The sequence below is a fragment of the Aythya marila genome (assembly GCF_965140915.1).
Source record: "Aythya marila genome assembly, chromosome: W".
NCBI lineage: Eukaryota > Metazoa > Chordata > Aves > Anseriformes > Anatidae > Aythya > Aythya marila.
In genome coordinates this window covers 18,185,878-18,213,004 of record NC_139081.1, presented here as the reverse complement: position 1 = coordinate 18,213,004, position 27,127 = coordinate 18,185,878, and the positions used below count along the sequence as shown (strand labels likewise).

The following is a 27,127-nucleotide window of genomic DNA, read 5'->3' as shown; positions in this document are numbered from 1 at the left end:
ACCTGCAGGAGGGCTACAGTTTGCATTTTGCAGCACAATGTGCTGTAATACTATGGTTTGCATTTTGCAGCCCCACCAGGTATCAGTGTGGAGCTTCAGGCATGAGACCCCTTTGCTCTGCAGGGGTCTCATGCCTTTTTTTTTTTTTTTTTTCCCTAAATCACAAAATTGTCTTTTAAATTGTGTATGGTGAAAAAAGGAGGGAGCCCCAGTGACTGCTAGCCGCAGACTGGTCTGGTTTTCCTCCTGGCTTTCGACATCCAGCTCACAGCAGCAGCACACCAGTACTGTAAGGGATTACTCAAACTCCCCTCACCTCTGTCACTCGGTCCTATTTATCTCTGCAAGACTGCTGTACTTAAACTGAAGAAACTGTAAAGCCCTCGATGGCGACATGAGAGCAAGCAAAACCAGACAGAGGCTGATGATGAAATGCTATGCCCTAACTATCTGAATTGCAGAAATAACACGTTAAATTGGAAAACAGAGTTTTGCTGGAGCCCCAAGAGATGCATAGGAGGACCCTTTTTAAGACTTGCTCGCTGCCCACAGACAATTTCTGGGCTGTCTGAGCAAGCTTTTATCAGTTGCTCTGTAAAACTGAGGGAAAACAACACAAGCACAGAGATAACTGCACCATGGCTCCTTGCAGGCTGTTAGCAAGTTGAGGAGCGGTGGCTCGAGTCATCTGCTTGGAGATTTGGGGACACATCCTGCCTGCCATTGCAGTCTCTGCAAGACTTCCCCCCAAAATGAGGCCACAACGAGGCATTGCAACTGAGGCTCTGAGAAACCACTGTCCTCCTCCTGTTCAATAACACCAATCCTGCAAACTCCTGGGTTTAGAAATGCTTTACTGCCCTGGCTTTGTTGTCTCTGCCACAGCAGAAGAAAGCTGCATGTGTAACTGATTCCTTCATTCACAGCTTATTTTCACATTTAACCACAGTCAGGATTCCTATCAAGGACTCTAGATGCCCTCATCTAGAGCCCTAGAGTCACTCAGCTGCCTGCCTATTTAGCACATCCCCTTGTTCATGCAGAATGGCATCCGAGGCTTGCTGCAAACCCCTCTCAACCCATTTTGCAGCAAACCCTGAAAGTCAGCAGATTTTGCTTTTCTATGGAAAGAGAGGAAGCAAGTCGCAGGGACTCAAAGCCTTTACAGATAATGTCTTGCCAGCTGCCTCTTCTAAGGAAAGTGGAGGGATCTGGCTATGCTGGAATATTTAAGAGGAAGAAGAGGTCTGGAGCAATACAAGATATACCCCAAATTTCAAAGACAAACTGGAGGGATGGACATTAGTGCTCCAATAACAGTTTTTGCATTAATTCAATGGTGACAGCTGCTAAAGAGCAATATTGTTCAAAGACACTCCATGAGACAGTGGGGGAAGATGTGCAATGAAGAAGAGAAGGCTAAAAAAAAAAACATTAAAGAGATGTTTCATCTACCTCCGGTCGTTTCTTCTCCTTCTGAACAGCTTTTTGGTGTGTGCGATTTCAGCTTCATGAGGCAATGGATGGTAACCCTGTAACAGAGGGAAAAGCAACCATCAGTTCCACGATACAGGAGGCATCGATATATAGGTGCTCAGAGTGAGACAGAGCTGTGTGCTAAGCGCATGAGGCTGATTCAAGAAAATGTTCCCATCTGTACATCCTTACAAAACACAAACCAGGACAATACTGAATCATTGGGATTAGAAATTAGAGAGCGATTGATTAAGAATGAATAGGTGCTATATTTGCAATGTACTGCGCCTGTGCTGCGCTTAGGCCTTCAGATAACAGGAGCCCCTCAGACCCCAAGAACCAGATCAAAACAACCTTATGGTTCAGACTTTAACCAAGGCGTCAGAGATAAGGAGGACTGTTTACAAAGGGACAAGATAAGGAATGTTAAACATACAAGGCCTCGAGATAACAGGAGCCCCTCAGACCCCAAGAACCAGATCAAAACAACCTTATGGCCCAGATTGTGACCAAGGCTTCAGAGAGCATGCGCAAAGAGATGAGGTGAAAAGTTCAACCCTGATGAAGACATCTTACTTCATCCCCACGACCCTCAGCGCCCACCACCACAAGGCACTGAGCAAGCGCAGACAAGAAGAATTTATGGAAATGACTTCTTGTAGCTAATTTTAATACTAAGCGGGGACAGGTTATGCGTATGTATAGGCGTATTGGGAAACTTCATAAATATGTAACTCTTTACTGCATACATGTATAACCACGGCCTTGAAGCTTGAAGCCGCGTTAGGTGCGCATGACTTTGGTGGGACTACCCCCCATGCTGCCCAGCGCTGAGTAAACATACCTACTTTACAATCTTACTGATTGTGGAGTCAGCGTTCTGTGAGTCATTTTGGTGAGCCAGGCAGAAGACACTCTGCTCGGCTGCGGGATCAGCTGCGGAGCGGACGCCCCTAGGTGCACCCTGAGTATTTTGCTCGGAGGGGACTCCACTCTCAGCTGCTCACCACGGGAGCAGACAAGGACCTCCTGAAGCTGCAGACAAACGGTATGTTTTACATTACAGGAGGGGCCTGTAAGTCGTACACATGGCCGGGGCAGCTGGTAAATCGTGCAGAGACGCCTGGCATGCAGCATAGTCCCTGTAAGGGAGGAGGGTACCCTACAGGCTGACCGATAGAGTGGTCAAGGGGGATTTGCTGACCGATAGAGTGACTGCTAGCGATCTTGGGAGTAGATTGAGCAAATCCGAGGTTACCGCTGCATCCCGGTTTTGGAAGCCAGGATGGACCTGCTAATGACTGTATAAGAAGCAGGAGAAGGGTAAGCGGGCCTCTCACAATTGTGACAAGGTTATCTGGGTAACATTTTCAGCTGCTGGAGGAATACTAACTGGAGTGTTAATAATTGTATGTCTTATTCTTAAGTGTCCAGGTAATTTGTGTTAAAAGTATTTGTGTAAGTGTAAGGGTTTGAAACAAAGTGGAATAAGTCACTCCACGAAGAACGCAGTCAGAGACAATACTTGTTTGGTTGGTTATCATTCTAAATTATATTCTTGTGATATGAATGAAATGTGCTAGGGGACTCTCTGTGTGATTGCATGATTGTGCTGTGTGAGTGAGATGCAGGGTCGCTGCGAAGCTAGTGCAGAGGTCTGATCCGCGGTTCCATATTCTCCGCAAGGGGAGTGGGTGGAGACGAACGAAGTGTGTGACAGACGAAATAAGTGCTGTTTTATCCAAGTTTTGATTGGTGGTGCCCAATATATGGGCCTGGCTGTGTATCTTGTGATCCTATTTTTGCTCTTAAATGCTTTGAGTGTGACAAGAAAAAGCATTATCTAAGTAACTAACAGTTTAGAAATGTTGGTGTATTTGCTGTGGTGTTTGGTCAGTTTCCCAAGTACTGGAGAGGGGGAGGGGGCTGACTGATTATCAAAGCGGTAGAACGGAGAAAGTCATTTCTTTGGTGGTTTGGCCTTGAGCCCCTAGAATTTGTTAAGAAGGGGGAGAGCGAATTTATTTAGGCCTCAGTACCCTTTTAAACCCCCATATTGATGGATACACAGGAGTGATTCCTTGTTTTGTATGGGCTTACTAACAAAGTGCATGAGAAAAATTGGCATTCGGTTTGAAATTCGGTCCTGTTGAAAAGTAAATTTTGTGGAAAAGGTGGTAATGTTTGTCTAGAAGACAGAAGGCTGAGTGCTTCAGGTGTTTTCCCGAAGTCCTTTGGATTTGTGATTGGAACGGGGCTCATTAATAATCTGAAATAGCAAAGTTTGTATGTGGGAAGAAGAGTTTAATCCCAGAGAACTGGGACACTGGGGAAGAAGATTAGGAAAAGATAGTAAAAACCTGCAGTAAAAAGGTTTGTGTAGAAATTGAAACAAGGGGCAGTAACTAGTAGGGATTAGTAATAAATAAATAAATACAAGGGAATGGGAAATCAAGGAAATAAGTAATATCCAAAACAAAGACGTTTTAAATAAAGCCTCCTTGGGTGCATATCGGCACATTCGAAGGATATTGTTAGAACTGGGGGCACAGATAGTGAGAGGACTTTCACTAAGTATTGCAATCAGTGGTGGCCACTATATAAGCTAAATGGCCATTTTATGGATCAATCGTCTATAACACTATCTTGCAATTAATGTTTTTGAGGAGAGAAGGAAATGTTGTATAGCATCTGGGAGGGAAAAGGTATGGAATTAAGTTGGACCCAGACTGAGCCTTTGGTGCTGGCATGAGAAAAGTACAGGCTGGAGAAAGATAAAGGAAGTGTTAAAAGGGTCGTTGAAGGTGTTAAAGGTGTGGCATGTAGTATTTAACAGAGCTGTCTGAAGTTGAATGAGCAGGGAAAGAGGATGTAGGAATGTTAATAGTTCTGTCTCAACCCGAGGCTGAGATCTCAAAATCACGGCTGTGAGCCCTCTGGGGCAGAGGGACCATGATGGGTCCCAGAGAGTTGTCATGGAAACAGAAAAGCAGCTAACTCTTAAAACAACCTGAGTTCATGTGTGAGCTCAGCGGTCCCATTGGCAATCTAAGGGAACTTTCGAAGAGAAAATAATAAAAAATATATAAATAAAAAAATTTTGAACCTGCTTTCAGAAAACAAACAGAGTTAATTGCCTCTTTCTAGGGCAATCAGCCCCTGATACCGGAAAGAAATTGTCTTAGGTTGCAGGATAAACTTACAACAGTCAGGAATGATGGAGACCTGGGGCATCTAGCCTAGCAGGTCCACTGGTTGAAATAAAGCTAGGGAATGAAGAAGTGAGGCTTGAATTTTTTGTTGGTTACGGGAGTTTATTTTCTGTGTTAATTAGTCTGTAAATGTAAATTCAATAGGAGCAACTGTCCAACAGGAAAAGGTATTTTTCTTTTTTTTTTTTTCAATGCTTGAAATTTAAATTGGGAAAAATGATTGGAATTACAAACTGAGAAAAACAGTCAAGTTTGGTTCATGGTACTAGATTTAAAGGATGCCTTTTTCTGCCTGCCCGTGGCAACTGAAAACCAGAAACTCTTTGCCTTTGAGTGGGAAAATAATAATAGAGGATGGAAAACTCAGCTTACTTGGACAGTGTTACCACAGGGGTTCAAGAATAGCCCCACCATATTCGGGAACTGTAATCTTGAAGCCTGAAAGACCCCTTCCGGAAAAGGGGACACTGTTGCAATATGCAAATGATAGTTACTGAAGAAGAAAAGGAATGTGTGTAATGGACTGTGAGTTCACTACATTTTTTCGGCACTAATACTGTGAACCCAGGCTCTTTCCTTAGTAACAGAGTTTCCAGATCACCCATTCATGATTGTATCAAGACCACAGACATGGTATACTCCTCCTGACCAGACTTAAAGGAAACACCCCTAGAAGATATGGAGGATTGGTATATAGATGTCAGCAGCTTCATCCGCCAGGGATTTCACCTCACAGGATATGCGGTAACAAACATCAGCCCAAAAGGTGGAAATCATCACCTTGATAAGAGCTCTTGAGCTGGCAAACATTTGGACAGATTTGAAATATGCCTTTGGTGTGGTGCATGTACATGGGGCAATTTGGAAGGAGAGAGGACTGTTATCTTCCTCAATTAAACACGCAGAAGAGGCTGATAGCAGTTATTAGAGAAGAAGGAAAAATGAGGCCCAGACAGGAGCAGCCCCGACTAGGCAAGGATCAATGTGCCCTATGTAAAAAACTTGGGCATTGGAAAAACGAATGCCCAGAACGGAAAAGGGAACCGGAGAAGGGAGGTGATGGTCGTGCGTGTAAAAGATGACTGAAGAGGACTGGGGGAATCTACCCCAGTAGATCCGCTGGTTATAAAAATGAAGCTGGGGAAGGAGGAAAAAGAGGTGGAACTTATCAGTTTTAAATAAAGCATTAATATCAGTGGGGAATGATTACATTGTAGTAAAGGGGGCAACTGGCCAATCTGAAATAGCATATTTCTGCAAACCATTGAAATATAAATATGGGAAACAGTGGGGCATTCACAAGTTCCTATACATGCCCAACTCCCTGGAGTCACTCCTAGGGAGAGATTTATTGGAAAGATTACAAGCAACCATTTCATTTAAAAATGGGGAGATTATTCTGGAGGTAAATGATGAAAGATATGTGGAAGTGTTGATTTTGATATTGACAGCTATTGAGACCAAAGAGTAAATTAGTGAGGAAATCCTAAGTCAAGTGTTTTCCAGAGTATGATCTTCTAATGTACCAGGGAAGGCGAAGAATGCACTTAAACAGTACCCCTTGAAAAAGGAAGATAGAGAAGGAATTAGCCCGATAATTGATTAACATGCTTAACACCAGAGCTAACCTGGTTTACCATTTTAGATCTGAAGGATGCCTTCTTTTGCCTCCCTCTCCATGAAGCCAGTCAGAAAATCTTTGCATTTGATTAAAAAGGCCCTAAGAGTGGGCGCAAAACACAGCTCACACAGACAAGGTTGCCTCAGGGCTTTAAGAACTCACCCACCTTGTTCGGAGAACAACTTGCAAAGGACTTGGAGACCTGGGAAGCCCCATCAGGAGAAGGAAGACTGCTGCAGTAAGTAGATGACCTCTTAATAACCACCCAGACAGAAGAAGCATGTGTGGCCTGGACGGTAAGCCTCCTAAACTTTCTGGGACTACAGGGGTATAGGGTATCGAAGAAGAAGGCTCAGGTGGTTAAGCAGAAGTTGATCTACGTGGGTTATGAGGTTAATGCCGGACAACAGACCTTGAGGCAAGATCGTAAAGAAGCAATATGTCAAACCCTGAAACCTGAGACAATAAAAGAACTGCAAACCTTTTTGGGAATGACAGGATGGTGCAGATTGTGGATCTATAATTACAGATTGCTTGTAAAACCGCTTTATGTGCTCATTGCAAATGGGAACAGGGACCTCCAATGGACAAAGGAGACCATGCGAGCTTAGGACCAACTAAAGAAGGCTCTCATGTCAGCTCCAGCTCTGGGACTTCCAGATGCAAATAAACCATTCTTCCTTTTCTCCCATGAGAAACGGGATTGCCCTGGGAATACTAGCACAGAACCTGGGCCCATATTGAAGGGCAGTTGCTTATTTTAATAAGCGGCTGGATGCTACCATCAAGGGATGGCTGGGATGCCTCAGAGCCATTGCAGCAGTGGTGCTAAATATCCAGGAAGCACGCAAGTTCACCTTGGGACAGAAAATAACTGTGCTAGTGTCTCACAGTGTCCACAGTGCTGGAAGTGAAAGGTGGTCACTGGCTTCCCCGCAAAGGTTCCTGAAATCAGCAGAAACCAAGGGAAGCCAGTACACCATGACTGCCTGGAGACCATTGAAGCTACCTACTCCATCCGTCCAGACCTGAAGGACACTCCTTTTGATGATGTGGAAATATGGAAGCAGCTACGTCATCAGCGGAAAACGACATGCTGGGTATGCAGTTACCACTTGCAAAGACGTAATAGAATCTGGAAAATAAACATCTACACGGACTAAATAATGAGATTATTGGAAGCAGTTCAGCTGCCTAAAAAGGTAGCAATCATGCACATTAAGGCACACCAGAAGGTGAGCTCAGAATTGGAGGAAGGAAATGATCTGGCAGACAGAGAGGCAAAAGAAGCAGCAGAAGGTGAGGTAGCAACGGAGGGAGCCCTGATTCCAGACAGGCAAATTCCCCTTGAAGGTAAGCTTGTATATAACAAAAAAGGATAGAAAATTAATCGGAAGTCAGAAGGGAAAATATAACCAAGAGGGATGGGCTATTACCAAAGAAGGGAAGGGGAAGCTAGTCATCCTCTCCAATTTATTGTGGTCACTGGTAAAGAAAGAACACCAGAAAACACATTGGGAAATAGACACCTTGTAAAACTCCCTAATTGGAAAAAATCTTGCCAGGAACTTATATGTTACCATCACTCAAATAACTTAACAATGTGATCTTTGTCTCTAGACTAACCCCAAAAATGCACCCAAACCAAAACTGTGTCAAATTGGAAAAGGCCATGGGCCCGGGCAACAGTGGCAAATTGACTTTTCCGAACTTCCAAGAAAAGGGGGGTGTCGATATTTACTGGTGTTAACAGATACCATTTCAGGATGGCCAGAGGCTTTCCCCACTAGGACTGCCAAAGCCTGAGAGGTAACTAAGTCTCTTGTAGAGAAAACTTTGAAACCACAGTGGAAAGGACTATACCAGGTGCTCCTTACAACCTCCACCGCAATTGAGGAACAGAGTGCCTGGATTCACCATTCTCAAGTGAAGAAAGCTTTAGAAGCCCCCTGGAAAGTAACACCAGGTGACGGTGAACTGAAACTAAAGCTCGTTCGAGCAAAATGAGGACAATACGGTCAGGAGTATTTAATAATACCGTTAGCAAGAATTTAGTTAACAGAATTGTTTTATTTCTATGGCTTAAAAGTTGTAATTGTGATTCAAGAAGGTGCCTCTGTGATAATAGAGAATGGTGAATGGCCTTGGTCCAAAGCTGTAACAACAGAGGATAAGAGCATAATGGAAAGTTAGATCTTTAGCTCTTAGTTGTATGTAAGCACAGTTATGGTTGCAGGCAACAGCTGCCTTGATCATTAGGGAAGGAAGTGAAGGCATTTTTCCGGCTGAAGTCCGAAAGATTGTTTGGGACAATGCCAATGATTTTGAGAAGAAGTTCCAGTCTTGGTGGACCCTGGTAAATTTTACCTATGATCCCATTGTTTGCATGGCTACTGCCTTCATGCTTACTATATGTAATGCCACAGTTTATGTTATCCACTGATCATTGCACTAGGATTAAACCATGAGGAGACAGTGCACTATCCTTCAGAGCATAGAACATGGGCACGGATGGAGAATGGGAAATGGCAGTCTGTAAATCTAGAATCATGTGCTACCCGGGAACAACAAGGATTTATTTGTGAAAGTAATACAATTGATGCTCAGGATGTATGTCTTGACACGGAGCAAGGTGTTTGCCACTTTGAAATTCATCCAAATACTAGTCAAAAGACTGTGCTTGTATATGTTGGTCAAGGGTGTGTGTGTTTAAGAACTGCTTGTGCTTTTGTAGAAGTAGATAAGGAGAACATAGATCCCCCTAGCAAAAATCATCCTAACTTTTGTATTTGTAACTTTGTTAGAATCATCGGGTGTGATTTTCTATATTTGGCACCAGTGGTATCCCACCAGTTGATCAAGTCTAACAACACAAAGTATCACAAGTTATTCAGAGTTTTGCAAAGAGTAAAACAAGACACAAATCACAGCTGGTGGGATACACTCTTTGGATGGTCGCCAACTGCAACTGGGATTTTGAACACATTGTGTCAGCCAATGTTTTATTGATATTAGTAGGTATAAGTTTAATATTGTCTTATGTAATACTTGTTTGAAATTGGAAATTGTTGCAATGAATGTCCATGTTAGCCTCCTTGACAAAAGTGCATGGCAAGGCATTGAGGGGTACACATAGAGACTGGGAAGAATTTTTGTATTAAGTAAAAGAAGTTACTAGATTTTCCAGAAAAGGGGGGGCTGAATCATTGGGATTAGAAATTAGAGAGCGATTGATTAAGAATGAATAGGTGCTACATTTGCGATGTACTGTGCTGCGCTTAGGCCTCCAGATAATAGGAGCCCCTCGGACCCCAAGAACCAGATCAAAACAACCTTATGGCCCAGATTGTGACCAAGGCTTCAGAGAGCATGCGCAAAGAGATGAGGTGAAAAGTTCAACCCTGATGAAGACATCTTACTTCATCCCCACGACCCTCAGCGCCCACCACCACAAGGCACTGAGCAAGCGCAGACAAGAGGAATTTATGGAAATGACTTCTTGTAGCTAATTTTAATACTAAGCGGGGACAGGTTATGCGTATGTATAGGCGTATTGGGAAACTTCATATATATGTAACTCTTTACTGCATACATGTATAACCACGGCCTTGAAGCTTGAAGCCGCGTTAGGTGCGCATGACTTTGGTGGGACTACCCCCCGTGCTGCCCAGCACTGAATAAACATACCTACATTACAATCTTACTGATTGTGGATTCAGCTTTCCACGAGTCAATACCTCAAACCCAATCAAAACTTTCTTCTCCACTTCTGTTCTTCCTCTCTCCACTGAAGGTGCCAGGTTATCTGGCTCCAACTTGGGATGTTTGTCTGCTTAGAGGGGTGCTGTATTTACCATCCTGCTATGGACATCATGAGGCTTCATTAATGTCAGCAAAGGGATTCGAGGCTCCTGGACAAAAGGCACTATGGAAGTGTAAAGTGTTATTTATTTCCCAGGGACTATGGAGCTGTCATAACCCTAATGATTATTATTTATGTAGCATTGTACTCCCCAGGCTGGCAATAAAAGCCTTGTAAAAGTTAGTCCTTTTATTTCCACAGCGATCTATCTCACTGTTCTAGCTGGAGCTGCAGAGGGAGCAGTAAGGTAAGGGCAAGGGCTGGGCGGGATGGGTTCTCGTTGAGCAGCAGCTTTGTCACATTGGCATGACAATACTGCCTGGAAAAAAAATCCCTCTCCATGCAAAGATAGCCTTAAAAATTACAGTTAATTTTGGTAGCGGTTACAGATATTATGAGATCCTCTGGTGGAAGATATAACAGAGGAGAAAGGTTTCTGTGGATGGCAAAGAGCAGAGCAGGCATCCCAGAGTCCAAGACTAGCAGGGCTTAACCTGACCATCCAGACTGGAGAAAGGCACCCCACAGGTGCTGCAGCAAACCCACAGCACTTTGGAGACCTTCACCCTTTGAGATTTGAAGCAATGCAGAAGTCACCAAGCCCCTGGGTAAATCTTGCTGCTGGCTAGCCTGCCCCCATTTCAGCCTTGCTTTGCCAGCAGGGTTGAAGTGTGTTTTTTGGGAAGGTGGTTTCCCTCCTAACATCCTTTTTCACTTCTACTCTTCCAGAGAGAATCACCCCACACCACAAAGAGCCCTCCTCATGCTCCCTGTACCTTGCCACAGCCCAGCCTTGTATCCTGGTTTCAGTTAGGACAGAGTTAATTTTCCTCCTAGTAGCTGGTAGGGTGCTATGTTTTGGCTTAGGATGAGAAGAGTGCTGATAACATGCTGATGTTTTAATTGTTGCAGAGCAGTGCTTACACCAAGCCAAGGACCTTTCAGCTTCTCGCTCTGTCCTGCCAGTGGGCAGGCTGGGGGTGCAGCAGGAGCTGGGAGGGGACAGACCCAGGACAGCTGACCCAAACTGGCCAAAGGGGTATTCCATCCCATCTGACATCATGCTGAACAATATATAGGGGTGGCTAGCTGGGGTGGGGGGGGTGGCTGCTCGGGGTTAGGCTGGGCATCGGTCAGCGGGTGGTGAGCAATTGCATTGTGCATCACTTGTTTTGTACACATTATTAGTAGTAGTACTATTATCATCATTATTGTTATTATTATTATTGTTATTATTTTCCTGTCTTATTAAACTGTCTTTATCTCAACCCACAGGCTTCACTTTCCCGTTTCTCTCCCCCATCCCAGAGAGGGAGGGGGGAGGGTGAGCGAACGGCTGCGTGGTGTTTAGCTGCCAGCCGGATTAAACCACAACAGTCCTTTTTGGCGCCCAACGTGGGGCTTGAAGGGTTGAGATAATGACAGATCTGACCAGAGTGTGTTAAACTAAAATTGGTATAAGTATTAGACCTGCTTAATAGTTGCTAGTCACAGTGCTGATTGCTTTAATCTCAAGTCTGCTGTGCCTGTTTTCCAAATTGAGTTTTATAACTCGTTACTTTCTGTATGTGCTCCCTGTCATGCTGTTTATGCTTTCCGGGCCCTGGTTTAAGATCATTATGGTACTGTGCGGTGTAACAGTGGCTTATGATAGGATGAAATTTCTGGTCATGACTCCAACCTGGTATTTGTACTCAGTACTGTCGTCGACTCTATACTTTGGAAACCATATCTAGGAAACTATTAACAATTACACCTATTGCCTTTTTTCGTCAGGGAGCCAGTCTGTGGAGGGGAAAGGGGAAGATATTTTTTCCTACTTGTTCACTCTCCCTTTCTCCTTCACCTCCCTCTTATCCTCCGAGCTTGTTACAATAGTTCTCCAAAATATTGAATATCCTTGGGATACTCAGACCAGCATGGTCTTGTTGTTATGTCTCCTAAATGTGCTTCAGGTTTTGTTTAAGGTCAAACAACTACTTAGGAATCTCATCCAGAGATCTGTCCTGAGGCAGGATAGTTGTGAGTGGCAGGGAGTGTGGGAGGATATGGGCAGGTTTCTAGAGCAGTGGGCACCTCCAGTGTTTTGGAAATTCACCCCTGAACAACTTCAAAATCCTAAAAAACTGGTAGAGTGCTTGAAAAAAAGGGTGTCATGACTCTGTCAGTTCCAAAGTGACACAAATCACTTTAACGTGCTGGGGTCTGGCCCATGCCTATCGAGCTGCAACTGATGCTACTCTCAACCGAGCGACAGACCCTGCGGCCACTCCAAGTCCTGTGACAGACCCAACAGCCGCTCCAGTTCCAGCTCTTGCAGCCTCTCCAGCTCCTGTGGCTGGGTCAGCGAAACAAGCTGTAGCAGTGGGATTATCATTTGGTTAACTGGGTTTGACTGGGCTTTTCCTGCAGCCAAACACCTTATGGTTAATTCTGGGTGGCTCCACAGAACCAGAGTCCTCCCTGAGGAGCCCCCAGCCCCTCTGGGCAGCCTGGGCCAGGTCTGCGACATCCACCCAGCACAGAAGTGTGGCCTGGCAGGCAGGGGGAGCCGCCAGGGCTCCGCTACGGGTCCAAGGCATTTGGGCCTGGCCCTGGGCACTGCCACAAAGAGCCTGAACACCACTGAAATGAGCCTGGAGATCTTTGAGGTCAAGCAGTTTGAAATTATACTGAGGCTTTTTCATTACTGTGGCTGCAGTCTGAGGCCTTCTCACCTCTTTGAATGCTTCTTGTTCACTGATTGCACAGGAGGAGCTTAATCTCTCTGAGATCTGGTCCTCTGAAAATTCACTTGCTATTGGCCAATGGGTACCAAAGCTAATGGGAAAAGGAAGGGAGGGAGCAGACACACAGCCCAGTCGCATCAGCTGTACTAGGTTAGGAAACAAGGCTAAAATTAGCACAATACTCAGACCATTTCCAAATGTTGTACTACCACAGCAGGCTAAAGCTTGGGGTATTTTGAAGAATTTAAGCTGCACTGCAAAAACATGTGCAAATACAATTATCCTGAAAAACGAAACCATCTCTGCAGAGCACAAGCACCCAAAGTACCGATTTCCCATGAGCGAAGCTTCATTAAGTGTCAGGAGCTCTAGTACTGCCCACGCCCACAGGCAGAGCTGTGCACTGCTGCGTGGCGTCCTCACAGCACACCACTGCTCCTCCTCATCCCTCTGTCCTCCAGAACAGACAACTCGGGTGTGAGAGATGGGTTAACGGCATGGGAACACAGCTCCTAACCCAAGGAGCACGCCTGGCCACTGCCCGTGCCCAAGCAGAACTCAGCGTCCCCGCTAGGAGAAGCAAGCATCTCCCTTCTCTGGCCAAGCAGTTCCCTTCCTTAGTCCTAGCCATCAGACAATGTTTTGGAAAAAAACTGTCACTAGTTCCTACTCTTGTGTATTTTGGTGCCTAAGCAAAGCTAAATTTGGAAGGGAGAAAAGTCGACTTTTTTGTGCAGCAGGCTGATGTAAAAGGAAATATCAGCAACTCCCAAGAAGGGTGGAGTGCTTGGACAAGTCGAGTGCGCTGGGTGGGCGAGTGCAGGCCAGAGTCCCAAGGGCACAGTAAATGCATTTATGACATGGCTCTTTGATTTGTCTGGAGGCTGCTCCCCACTGCAGGTCACGCAGTGCGACACTAGAAGTGCCTTTAGCAGAGCTAATTCACTGAGGACAATGGGGATCTGAAACACAGCTCTTCCATTTTTCAGCAGGTTGGCTCTCTATGAAGCTGAAATCCCCAAGCAGAACCAAAGGGATGTGCTTTGCCAGGCAGAGGACCACCCTGTGCCCTGCAATGGGTCTCCAAGTACACCAGAGAGATGCTCTTCACTCCTGCCAGAGCCAGCAGACAGCAGTGAGCCGAGGTGCCCACGGATTTCACACGTGGGTTTGTGACTTGTCCATGGGCAGTAAAATCATATTTGGTCTCTTTCCCACAGCAGTTTTATTTTTATATTTATTCACAGGTGGATTGAGAACATAAACAACATTTCAGCGCTGCTGGTTCTAGAAGCGAGAGGTATGGGAAAAGCAAAGAACAAGGAGTCCACGGTCTTCGGAAGTACCACTAATATAGGTCATTTTCAATCTTGGAGCAAAATGCACTGTGGTTTACATGGTGGTAAACTTGGAGCAGAACCTGAGAAGCCCATGGGACTTCTAATGTATGTATGTGTATGTCAAATTTAAATTACAAACATGCACGCTACTACAAGAAAGGCCAGCAGCTCTGTGAGAGAAGGACCAGCCCGCTCTCTGGCCAGTCCCCTAGAGATCAGCTCTGATGTGCTGACATCTTTTCAGATGTTTTTGGGAAAGCAGCTCTTGGAGAAGAGGTGGTGGTGTCTGGCAAGCTTAGGTGATTGTCATCTGGCCAGCTAGCAGGTGCCAAGGGAAAGCTGTCCTTTACCGTGACTGCTACAAGCAGGCAGCAGAGCAGGGCAGGTTTGTCGCTGCTCCCAGGAAGCCGCCCCAAGAAGCAGCTTGCAGGGCAGATGGAGCCGGAGAGGAGCTCTGCTGCGGCAGGGATGCTCAGCAAGGTCACGGCGTGGCTGAAGCCTTGCTGAGCACCTCTGCCGGATCCTCAGCCCTGTCCACCCACCCATGGGAATTCAGAAAGGCGGCAGCCCCCTCTGTGCTGCTCCAGGCCCATTGACATGAAACTTTAATGGACGAACAAACAAAAACCTTTCAATGTCTTGTTGGCACTCTGCAGCAACCCCAGAGCCTCCGTCTCTTACCTAGCCTGCTGGGTGCTGGGAGGGACACGAGGAAGTGGGGCACGGCCAGTGAAATGCAGGGAAATGGGGAGTTTTAGAGCGACTCTGCTCCTTGCTTGAGCTTTTGTGCTGTTTTTCTCATGCCTCCTCTGCAGCAGCACCAACTGAGGAAGTTGGAGCACCAGCTTTGTCTCTTTTTACAGGTGACGGTAAATCCCACCATAAATCAGAAGGCCAAGTTAAGGGCATTCCACAAAGACTCAGTAAAAATCTACGGGCATATGACAGTCTGGTGTTCATCGTTTCATCTCATGTTGCTGATGTCTGCCTAATGCAGCCTGACCCTTGGATGCCAAACCTCACTCTGTAAAATGCTCTTCTTCACCGCTACCCATGCCATCAGCCTCTGCTACAGCCACTGAACAAGATGCTCACAGCCCTGAGACAGTCAAGTAGGAAAAGGTGACCCAAAAGGGAAACAGCATCGCTGAAACCCAGAGCAAGCAAATTGAGAAAAGAAGTGGGACAGATGGAAACAACCAAGGCTGGGGTGATGGGAGAAGTAAAAGAAATGATCTGGCCGTATTGCAGTATTGGTCCACAAGAGCTTTATCTCAAAAGCCTTTGTGCCCTCAAGAAACATCTCCACCCCTGCTTATCTTAAGCAAATGGTGGCAGAAGGCCTGAGCTGAACAAACAGGTTGTTAGGCCGCCAGTAGACGCCGGGAGCTTTGCTCTGTATTATTACACCCAAAGTTCAGGGTGGGATTTATTTTTGGAGGCAGTGGGAAGTGGGCAGGGCTGGGTTTATAGCAGCACTGAAGACACTGCCTCTGCAACAGCAGCGACAGAAATACTGTGGCTGAAGGCAGGGCCAAAAGGTAAACAAATATTGCAGCTCCAGAAATGATCCACAGAAACCAGCCCAGAAACTCATAACATATCCTGATAAGGTTTCCATCCACCTATATGACGGGTTGATCGCTGCAGGCCTGGAAAGCCAGGGACAACATGGATCTATTTATTTAAATATGTTCAGCCAACGCTGAGCACGTTCAGGGTCAGGCTGCAAGGTGTGGACCAGGCGGTGCCCACGTAGGATGAGCAGTTGGGGACATACCCCACCAGAGATGTCCCCATCACCTCTGCGGCCGGTGTTTGTCATCACCAGGGGCACTTTGAGCAAAGCCAGCTGCTGGGACATCACTTGTATCTCTTCCCCTTCCAGGAATTCCCACAAAGGTGGCCTGCCATCCACTCTCCTCTGACATGAGGGGAATTTTCTACCTCTTGAAAGAAGAGGGTTGTGGCACAACCCAAAGCCTTGACCTGATTTGGAAGCCATGGAAGAATACAAAACAATGGCAGGAAGGGGCCTGTAAATGATTTCCTCTCTGTTAAAATTTAAGTGATAAATCTGTTCCTTCAAATTGCAAACTATTCGTTTTTCCTGGAAGGTGCTCACAATATTAGCTTATTAGATTATAGCTAATAATCACAATTATTAGCTTATTAGCTGATTATTAGAATCAATCGGTGCTCCTTTTTTATCAGGACTCAAAGCCAACTGAATAGAAAGTGCAACGATTTCACACTGTGCTCCAAGCCCAAGGCAAAAGGTGGCTCAGTCATTACAGCCCTGCGCTGTGGTGGCTCTCCCATCATGCAGCATGCACGGCACAGCACACATGTCTTCTGGCCACCTCCAAGGATGCTTCTTCAGTCTAAATTCAGCTGTTGGGTCGGCAAAGGTGCCTGTGTTTCCAGACACCCCAGGAGCACAGGTCTTCGGGCTTCACCACCACCAAGCCCCGCAGCGACGGAAGAGGAAGGATGCTCTGTGGGACCTCAGGAATAGGACGTGCTCGCCTGATGAATCATGGCATGGCGCAACACTCCTATCAAATGGGAGGCATAGGAAATTGTTTCTTGGGAGATGTCCCGGTTTGGAGGATTTCCTGATTAACTGCATCTTTGGGGAGTGTGCCATAAGTGTACATTGCCAGCAAAGGCTGAATGTGGAGCTGCAGCGTGATTCGGTGGTGAGCACCGCGGAGGAGACTCTTTTCCCAAAGAAAGGGTGGGGATACAGATGAGCAATGACTGTGATGGCAAACATGGTGAGAGCTAAACACACTCCTTCCTTGGTTATCGTTAAAAGTACCATGTCAATTTCCTACAGGGCTCTGCCCTCCCACATTGCCCCAAGGGTGCAAACTCCTGTAATCCCATTTGCTGAGTGTTAACGACAATTTTTATGGCCTCTCTCTCAAAACTGTGGGCATTTTAATGAATTACAGGCTCCACACATGCAGAGTCCCAGATCTGAAGAAGCATCACTTCAACTCTGTCTCTTCCCACCCCTTTTCCCCAGCTTTTGCTATCAGCTCCCAGCAGAGCAAACACCCACTAGACAGACGATAGCGTAGACCCTGGCATTAAATACTTGGGGGCAGCTTCATCCCTCTGCAACCAGCCCTGGGATAAAACCAAAGACACAGAGAACGGCAGGAACAGCTTGGCATCAAGCTGCCCATGTGAGATAAAGGATGCAAATGTAATTAAAGCATTAGAATAATTAGGCAAAGTACCTCCAGTGAAATGCACCTTGAACCTTCCTCAGTGCCATCTGCTGATGACTGACAGCAAGTTTTCTGGGCTCTGTTTTAAACACTTGGCCCCATAGCTCCTGAATTATATATAATTCCAAGAATTATATATAAAAATCTTGGAGAAATATATATAAAAACTTTGAAATCCTGCATAAAGTCTCCTCAGAGGAACCGCAGACACATAGTACCCACCGACATAACCGTGCTGGGCAGGGGTAGCAGCAGGAGCCATGGAGCGAGGTGCACACTGGAAGCATTGATGCCGGGTGCTCCAGATGCACTGACACAGACACGTGGTGCCATAGGAAGAGTATAAAAAGAAATCCCCTTTGTTACCAGAATCCGCAAATCCAAAATCAGTCACAATCTGATTTAGGAAATGGAGTTTTTCCCATGTTAAAGCAAAATGGAAACAATACTTCATGAGTGGAAGTAACTTTAATTGTTTTAACTGATGTAATTTAGTGTTGTTTAGGTTTATTGTTTATTTGTATGCATTTCCTCTAGCCTGGTCATGCTTAAAAACAAACCTTACTGTCAGCAGTAAAGCGTCCCATCCGTAAATAAATGCATTTATCCAGTAAATACAGATACAACCACAGCACTGCCTGGAATCCTTAAATGCAGAATATTTAAAGAATCAACATTAAAATAAACAGTGTTGGCGACCTGGGTTTGCTTTTCCCTGGAAATAAGAGCCTCTTTCAGCTATTATCGGGGATAAATGCTGCCTGCATCACATAGGCCCTGGTATTTGCCTTGTGGTCTGTTCAGCTCACGCCGTGCAAACACTACAGCATCAAATTTGGCACTAACCGATGGTCTCAGAGGTGATGGATTCAACTTGCCCCGTTCCTGCTCCCTTCAACTGAGGGTTTGCCTGTGGGGATGCTGGCTGGCAGTGGCACTCTCTCTGACTGACCAGTGCCACCAATGCCACCACTGGCCAGCAGGCTCCACATTGTGCTGGGTGACAGGCACTAAGTTGCTCTGCTGTGGGCTGGAGAGCTTGGGGTACAGACTGGCTCCCGGCTTGCCCAGGCTTACCCTGAGAAAGGGCTGCACTGCTTGGAAAAGCCTTTCCTACATTTTGCTTGGTTGCTGCTAATTTGGGGGTGAAGGAGGAATTACTCTAGCTGGGACTTACAATGTTGTGATGTTGCTATGGGAATATTTGTAACTTCAGCTGAGACCATGCATTTCTTTAAAGTATACTCCTCCTCTGTATTTTTCACATTCACAAATCTGTTTTTCCTCATCTCTTGCCCCTTCAAAGCCTACAGCCCCCAGTCTGTAGACGTGGATGTGCTGATCCTGCCTCCCAGCACCTCCCCGCCATGCATCATGGGGCTGGGGGCACGAGGAGGACCTCCCTGATGGATTTTTTGTGATCTCTGAATGGATCCAATAGGACATCAGGGAGTTTTGGAGTAGGACCCAGGTCACCTTCTACCCTGCAGAGTCTGTTGAAGCTCTGTGCAACCACCAGCTATTTTTTTTGGTACAACACCCTCTGGCAAAAGCAGCTTCTGCCCCATGTGCTCACCTCAGCATCACTCCCAAAAGAAGGTAGGGGTTGTACCCATGTATATTTTCATTTCACCCATATTATTAACAAAAGATTGCCCAAACAGACATGAAAAACACGCAATCCCCCAGAACCAAGTCCCTGCAAATCTACCCAACTTGGGTGGACCAGAGTTTTAGCTCATGCTCATGCAAACTCCCTGGGACAGTCCAGCAGCTATGGAGGCCCTCGATTGCAGACTGGTAACTTCATAACCTTACAGACAATAGGTGGCTGCTCCTTCCTTTCAACATGGTAGAGACTTTCTCACCATGCAGCCCTTGGCACTTCCCTTTGGAGGCGATCCAAACACACACTCTCACACCACCCTAAGATGGGAGGCAGCAGTTAGTAAGTCAATGCGCATTTCTCTGCTCTGCTACCTGGAGAGGGGAGGCAAGTGGCCTCAGAGAGGTGGCTTGTCTCACCATCATCCTTATTGCTGTGATCCATGCACTCTGACACTGAAGTTGAGGGGAATTTCACCACCACTTTCAATGGGGTCGTGATGGTGGCAGCCCCTTTTGGTCCACCAGGCCATAGCCCTTCTCGCAGGCTCAAAGACAGCACCTTCCTGGCTGAAACAAGCTGTGCAGAATATCAACAGCCTTTCCTTCTTCAAGGCCCTCGTATTGTGCTTGAAACATTTTCACACAATAGATATTCTTGTTTTCAGACTCCTATTCCCAAGACACAGCCAACACATTTTCCCTGGGACTATACCACAAAGAAATGAAAGAAATGTTTTTTCTCAAGTGTCCACTTAGTCCAGCTCTGTGGGAACAAGTGAGGACCTCATGTCACTGCCACCCTTGCTCAGAACATACCCCGGTGTGTAAACATTGATTTAATCCTATAAAAACCTCATTCTTCCCTTTGAAAAGTCCCACTCCTTTGCCCTGACCCTCTGCTAGCCTACTGGTACTTTGGACTTGGGCAGAAGAAACTGTTTCTTGAGTCTGCTCCCTCCCAGGATCCTCCCTTTATGCATCAAGCCCTCCAATTCCTCCTGCTGTAATGGGTCTTAATGCAGTGACAAGTACAAAAAACATTATGCACTTGCCACAGAGTATCAGTCATACCACCTCGTTTATTAATTACACTGGTGGTTTTTAACAGGTGCTTTGCAGACCTCTGGGAGCCATGGACTACCTTTAACAGCAAAACGAGTACAAGTAGGCAAAGCAAGTTTGTAGCTGCTTCGCAGCAGTCTCAAATGTGACATTTGTAAATGGATCTGGCATTTCCACAAAAAAAAAAAAAATCTTAAAAAATGGCTTCTTATCTAAAATCTACTAGAGGACAGGAAACAAGACAGCAGTATCTGCTCTCCCATGTCTTGCAAAGAATGAACCTCAACCATGACAACTCCAAAGACACAAGGAAACCTCATATTCTCCAGGCACCAGGCAAAGATCAGCCTTTCTGCCAGTAAAAACATGCATTATGGGTACTTTTGTGATGGCTGTCGGGAGCCGGGTGAAACCCGTTCAATTCATTTTGCATCGAACCAAGTTCCTCCAGGCTGTATTTCATCAGAACCAAGCGGGGACAAAGAAGAACCAGCAACAAAACATGGCAAACAAAGCATGCCACCCCTCCTTGCTGGGGTGTTTTTAGCTCCTTCACTTGGGTGTACGAGCCCTTCTTGTTGGCATGTGTGGTAGACAATACAGGGGCTCATTTCCAAAAGTTGGAGAGCTCTGAGAGATAGGTCACGGAGAGCTGTAAGAACCTTAAATTAGGTCTCTAAGTATTGTATCCAAACTGGTTTTAGACATCCTTGCCTCCATACATCTCTGCCCACTATGCACAGCTGAATGCAGGTAGAGGAGGTGCACGGGGTCCCTCCTCCTGCCCGCACCTCTGTTGGGGAGGCAGACAGCCCGGCGAGGTGGCATGGCTGTAGCCTGCCCTCCCGCAAATCAACTCATCAGATGTCTGCGCGAGTGCCTGCATCTCCGCACTTGGCAGCCTCAGCCTCTCTCTCCTTATCAACACCCAAAATTTTCACTTAAGATCCATGGCCTTTTGCCAGCCAGAACACCTCATGAGGAGCACAAGCATCTCTTCCATGCCTCCAACAAACCGAAGGAACAAAAGCAAGGCTCTTCCTCAAGCACAAAAAAAAGTAATAATTAAAAAATAAAAATAATAAAAAAATCCCACCAGCTAAGAAAAGCTGGAGGTTAATATAAATTCCATGGGTTTGAGGGGGAAATGGAGCTGCATTCAAAGACTCGATGCCTAACCATGCTTCCTTCATCTGGCAACTGTGCACTCCCCAAGCAGAGTTATTGAGGAAGTTAGACAAGAGCTATATTTGTTGCAGCTGCAGATTTCCCTTAACCCCTGGTAGCGGTGTTTTCAAAAAAAACAGAGCTTGTTTTCCGATGCTGGCTTTTCATTTTCATGCATGCCACGGCCACAGCTATTAGCTTTAATCACTGCCATGCATAGATTAAAAATAATGAAAAAACCTTTGCCATTCTAAGAAGTCCAGGCTGGATGAGCAAAAGGGGGATTAAAACAAGGTTTTCAGGAATTAACTTGGAACAGGAAAGAAGAAGATAAAACCATTATAAAAGCTTGCACTAATACAGGAGTCCTTTTTGTTTTAAGTGTTAATGCAGCCATGAAAATTCCTACCAAGATTTATTAGTTGGGTCATGTATCTGCCTTGCTTCCTCTCCTGATGATAAAATCAAGGCTCTTTCACTCCACTAGAATGCTTCTTTCTCCAAATTAAGAAGAAAAAAATTGTATATCTTTTTCAAGACTGTGTTTATAGTATGCATAAGACTACCTGTGAGGCTGACACCTTCAGAAAAATGAAATACAGATACACTGCCATCAAGATACCTGGTTAGAGAGTAAATTGCTATGATTCTCCTCAAAAGGCGAGTGTGCTGCTTTCGGTACCGTCCCCTTCCATCATCCCCATCCTGCCAGAGCGCTGGCGGTCCCAGAAAGGCGCAGCACCCCACTCTCTCCTGACTGCCTCTGTGGGCCATCAGCTCAGTAGAGCACCTACTTTACCCAAACCCACTTCCAAGTCTGCTGTTTGCCTTGGCCCTTGGCCAGCAAAGCACTTAGGCACATGCTTAAAGTTAAACACAAGAGTAAACAGCTTGAAGTCAGTGGGACTTAAAATTAAGCATATATTTCAAGGATTTGCTGGATAAGGGCCTTAGCCCCGGTGTGCCACGTTTAACTTGGATGATTCTGGGCTTACTGGCTCCCTCTTTCCCCGAACGCTCTCCATCAGACCAGGCAACAAACCATTTCTGTTTTGCCACCACACTAGAGGCTGGCTTTAAAGAAACCTTGTCTAGCCTACAGGCAGAGTATGCCTTTCTTTAATTATACCTGCCTGTAAAATACCTTCTAGAAATCCCCACCCAAACAAAGCCTCAGGAAAGGAAATAACGGAAATTCTTGATGGTTTCCACGGGGGAAGTGATCCCAACCATGTGAACGTAAGATGAGGCTGATGACTGTTCCTACTGTACGTAACTCCCAGCCCACGGACACTCCTTAAAGGACCAGGAGAAACCCCATTACCATCCCGATTTCCCAAGGCAGAAGCCTTGAAGCTGGCCCCTGGCTCCATGAATGTTCAGATCCTGCCTCACCACTCTGAAAAGCCTCTCAGTGGACACATGGGGAAAGAAGAGACACGAAATCCATGAGACTCTCTCGCTTGTCCCTGTAGGGAAGTGCAGCACCTGATGATCAATCTTCCAAGAGGCCATGCAGCTTCTAAAGGGCTAGAAGTCTCCCCCAGACTCCTGCTTGATTCTCTTTGTCTTCCATGCCCTTTCACATGAACTTTTATACTCTTTTTCAATTGCATCTACGCTTGCTAGGGCCTCGGTGGCTGTGGGCAGGTGTGCAGTACTGGCAGAGACAAAGCCCTCCTGCACAGAGGTAACCACTCCAAACAGGCAGCACAGAAGGACGTGGAAGACATGGGCAGAGGAGATGAGCAGAGGACTAGAAACTTGGACACAGAAGATGAAGATTCGCTGTTGATTTATCCAGAAACAGGACTGCTCTCATCAAGAAGCAGCAACTTGCCCAGACTTGACAGGAGACCCTATCCAAATTTTAAAAGACTCTAGATGAGCACTAGATCTTCAATCTTCTTCTGCACAGACTTCTTCAATGCCCAAAAAAACTCTTTTTGTCCAACCTTACATCAGGTTGGACCTCAGACCTCCCAGAAGAAGAGCACAGCCACGGGCTGCCACACTTGCCCTTCCTGAAGCCCATGACTCTCAGAAGTTAGGACTGGCAGATTAAACTAAAGTACCGCCTTGCATGCAAACCTTGCCATGAAAAGATGCCAAACAAGGCGATCTGCTTCTCCTTCAGACAGGAACAGCAGGATGGTCAAGTAGTCAAGGAACTCCACCTCTAACGCAGCAGGTTCCCAGCCTCGTGCACACTTCCAGCCCTCAGAACTACTTGTGAAATACTTCCCTAGCCTTGCTGGCTATGGTCAGTTGTGCACAATTTCCTCTTCTAGATGAGGAAAAGTGGCAAAAGAGCTAGATCTTGTAAGTGTTACACTTCACCTGCTCTCCACAAAGGCCAATGTAGCCCATTCTGTTATCATTCATTACCTGTGTAGCTACGCTGCTTGGAAACACAACTGAAATGTTAGATGCTGGATGAAGAGACTAGAAAGCTGCTCTAATACCTGGACAAAACCAGCAAAACACCAAGGCTGAAATAAGAAATAGCTTGCTTACTTCTACCTTTGAACACGGGCATTTGTAAAAAAATGAGTTTAAATAACAAACCTGTCTGTCTAAGCATTTATAAATTGAACCAAAGATACTTTTCCATTCATATAAAGGATCCTTGCAGTGTGTGTAGCTGCAACCCACAGGGGTGGGTGGGAGACCTTGCATTTCTCTCTGGCCATGAGTGTCCCACCGTGCCCTCAAGATTGAAATCAGGCAAGACATGGTGCAACTCCCCCCATCTCCCTTGCTAGCGTTGTATTCTCTGACAGTTTTCTGCAGCCGGGCTTGGCTTCATTTCAGCCCCAGGACACCTGGCAGCCTCTCAGAGCCTTTGCAGAGGAGTAGGACCCATGCACATGCAGGCAGACTCATGCAGACCCTGCTTGCAGTGACCAGGCAGACGGGGGCAGTGGAGCTGCCACGGGGCTCTCAGGACCATGTCAGGTTGCACGTACATTTGAAGTTGGCCACCCAGTCCTCAGCAGCGAGGTGCAATCTCCTACCAGCTACTTCCTCTTGCACTTGCAGAGCTGATCTCCAGGAAAGCTCTGTAGTGTGAGGAAATCCTGGCTATCGCCACTAAAGCATTATTGACACAGCAAAGGAGATAATAACGACAGGAACTGTCTTACGGCAACATCACCACCGCAATTCATGTGACTGCTTGGTGCCAAGGTCCAGGGAGCTGTAACATGGCAAGAACAGGTCGCACGTGCTGTTAGCTGGTTATTGTGAAAAAGGAAAAAAACAAAGGTGTGCTCCTACAGTTTGATGAGCATCAGCTACTCTCCCTCTGGCAAACAAATCAGGTCATCAGCGCACAATACTGTATTGACTCACTGTATTGACCCCACCTTCCCACAGGAGGCCACAGATCCCTTCTCCTTCAGGGAGGTAGGTTTGGCAGATAGCAAGTGTTATGGCTGTCTAGCTGAAATCTGGAAAAAACATCACCATCCATGGTGGCAGAACCATGAAGCCTGCAATGGCACTTGGGACTGTTGTGTGAGTGCCCTGGATTCATGAACAAACCCACAAAAGGCACAGCAGCCCTGCCACCTGCGTACAGCCCCAGCCACAAAGAGATGCAGGTGGCTTTGATGACCACCAAAAACACAGAAATCACCAGCATGAGCAGTGCTGTGGGTCAGGTCCCACTAGCATTTCTCCCAAGACCTTTTACTGCAAGGAACATTGGATCAGACTTTTGTGGTCTGTGGAAGGTATCCTGGAAGAAGCACACGCAGCCTGAAAGGTGCCAGCTTGAGAACCCAGCTGCTGGCAGATGTTAGGCAGGACAAGCACCACGTGGAAAGCAGCCGTTCCTTCTTTTTAAACCCCATCCTTGCTGAAGATGCCCACCCCACCAGCACACAGGATGTGTGTGCAGTATGAACAGCAGAAATTCCCCCACCTTGGACAACCAGGGGCACAGAGGAGGTGAAGAGTTGGGAGACACAAGGGCTCTACATGACCCTCTGCATGGATTTGGCTGCTCACAGAGCAGATGCAGGGGAAGAAGCTGCCATGGCACCACAGAGGAGCACCTACGCCAAACCTGGGGCATGGTAAGCAGACAGATTTCTCCCCACTGTGAGAAATGCCCAAGAGTGTCTTCTCCAACAGGCTACCACTACACCAGAAATAGAGCACCCCAGAGACTTCACTTTTTTTTTACTTTTTTTTTTTTTTTTTTTCTCTCCAACTCAGTATTGCTACACTCGCAGAGCTGTTCAAGAGTCTCTCTTTAATGTCACATGTGCAGCCAAAGTCCCTCAGGCACCAGCAGAAGCAACTTGAGATATTTGCAAATACCCCTTACAATGGAAGGAAGAGGGTGTAGGAGGGAGGATCAGGCTGCTGACCCCTTTATTGTTCTTGGGCCAGAAGAAAGCTTCCTCCTGGCTTAAGAACCACAGTGCTGAAAAAGTTTTCCAGCCAGAGCAAGTCAGATGGAGTCACTGTTGTTTTTTTTTGTTTGTTTGTTTGTTTGTTTTTTTGTCTCTCTCCTTCCCCTGCCTCCCCCTTCAGCCAAGCGGCGGGGAGTCACAGGGTTGTGTTCCATTCACAAAATACCTGCTGCACATCACGTAGTCCTTCCCCCCAGCGGCGGGGAAAGGCCCTGGAACCCAAGCAAACAAAAATAAACCGTTTTTCTCTGCAGATTTGAAAAAAAGAAAGGAAGAAAGGACCCTGCTCCCAGACTGACGCCTCCAGCATGCACACGCCAGGGAAGGGGTAGGCGGGAGGAAGCGAGGCGACAATATGAAAGAAAACAAAACCAGCAAACTCTGCTCAGAAAGGATTAAATGGAGTTCTTCCAAAAAAACACCCCACCATTATATAATGAGGCTTAACTCGGAGTCACAGGGGTCACGCAATGCAGCAGACTGGAAAAAACAAAGTGCAGTGCAGCCTTTTAATTGTTAAGCCAACCACAAAACCAGAAAAATTATATTGTGATTGTACAACAAGGTGGCCAATGGTCGTATTTCCCCCCCAACCTTGCTCTCTCTGGCCAAAACGCCCCATGTAGCCTTTCTGATGGCTGGCACTGATCTGCTTGGCTTCGTCCATGCTGAGGGCGACGAGATGATGCCATCCGCTCTCTGGGAAGCAGCTAGTGAGGGATGTGATGTGCCAAGCACACATCGATCCACAAGTAGCCTGAGATTTACCTGAGCAAGCCAGGGAATGAAAGCCATCAATTGACTGGCTTTCCAGGTGACAAATTGCACGCAAGGAGATGATCTTATAATTATTTTTTAAACGTTGGCTGCATCAAACAAACCCATCTTGCCGATGGTGGCCAAGCACCCACCTAGCCCCCAAGCCCTCTGTGGCTCTCCAGAACCTTTCAGACAGGCCTGTTGTACAACCTCAGCCACCATCCTGAACCTAGTGCAGGGCAAGGGCACTGCCTGGGCCTGATCCTGGCTCCACAGCACCTGCCAGCCTGCTGTGACTGAGTCTCTTCCTCACCCAGCACCTGCACAGGCTCAGTTTGCAAAACTGGCCAGCCCAGGGACAGCCTCATGCATGGTTAAGTCCTAGGTATTTTATTAAAAAACAGTTTCTTCCTAACATGTTAAACACTGGCTCTTTGGGAAAGGCAAGCCACCCATCCACTACTTTCCATGCTCCGTGCACCCCAAAGCGCAGCGACAGGGAACCCAGAGAAATCCTAGGCCCATGTTTTTCTTTAAAATATAAAGAAATGCAGATCTATGCTTCACTCCTGAATTTTGAAAACTGGCTTCAGTAAAGATCATCATTGCAAAGTGACCAGTAAAG

At 46.4% G+C, this 27,127-nt stretch overlaps 1 protein-coding gene across 2 annotated transcripts in view; it reads right to left on the bottom strand.

The window, feature by feature from the left end:
* LOC309889567 (CBP80/20-dependent translation initiation factor-like) overlaps window positions 1–27,127 on the bottom strand; it is a gene marked incomplete at its 3' end in the record, with an annotated part of 155,751 nt that overhangs the window by 76,201 nt on the left and 52,423 nt on the right. For both annotated transcript variants that reach the window (XM_082782433.1, XM_082782434.1), the window contains exon 6: window positions 1,456–1,532. In XM_082782433.1, coding sequence (XP_082638559.1) covers window positions 1,456–1,532 — 77 coding nt within the window. The remainder of the gene's footprint in view (window positions 1–1,455; window positions 1,533–27,127) is intronic.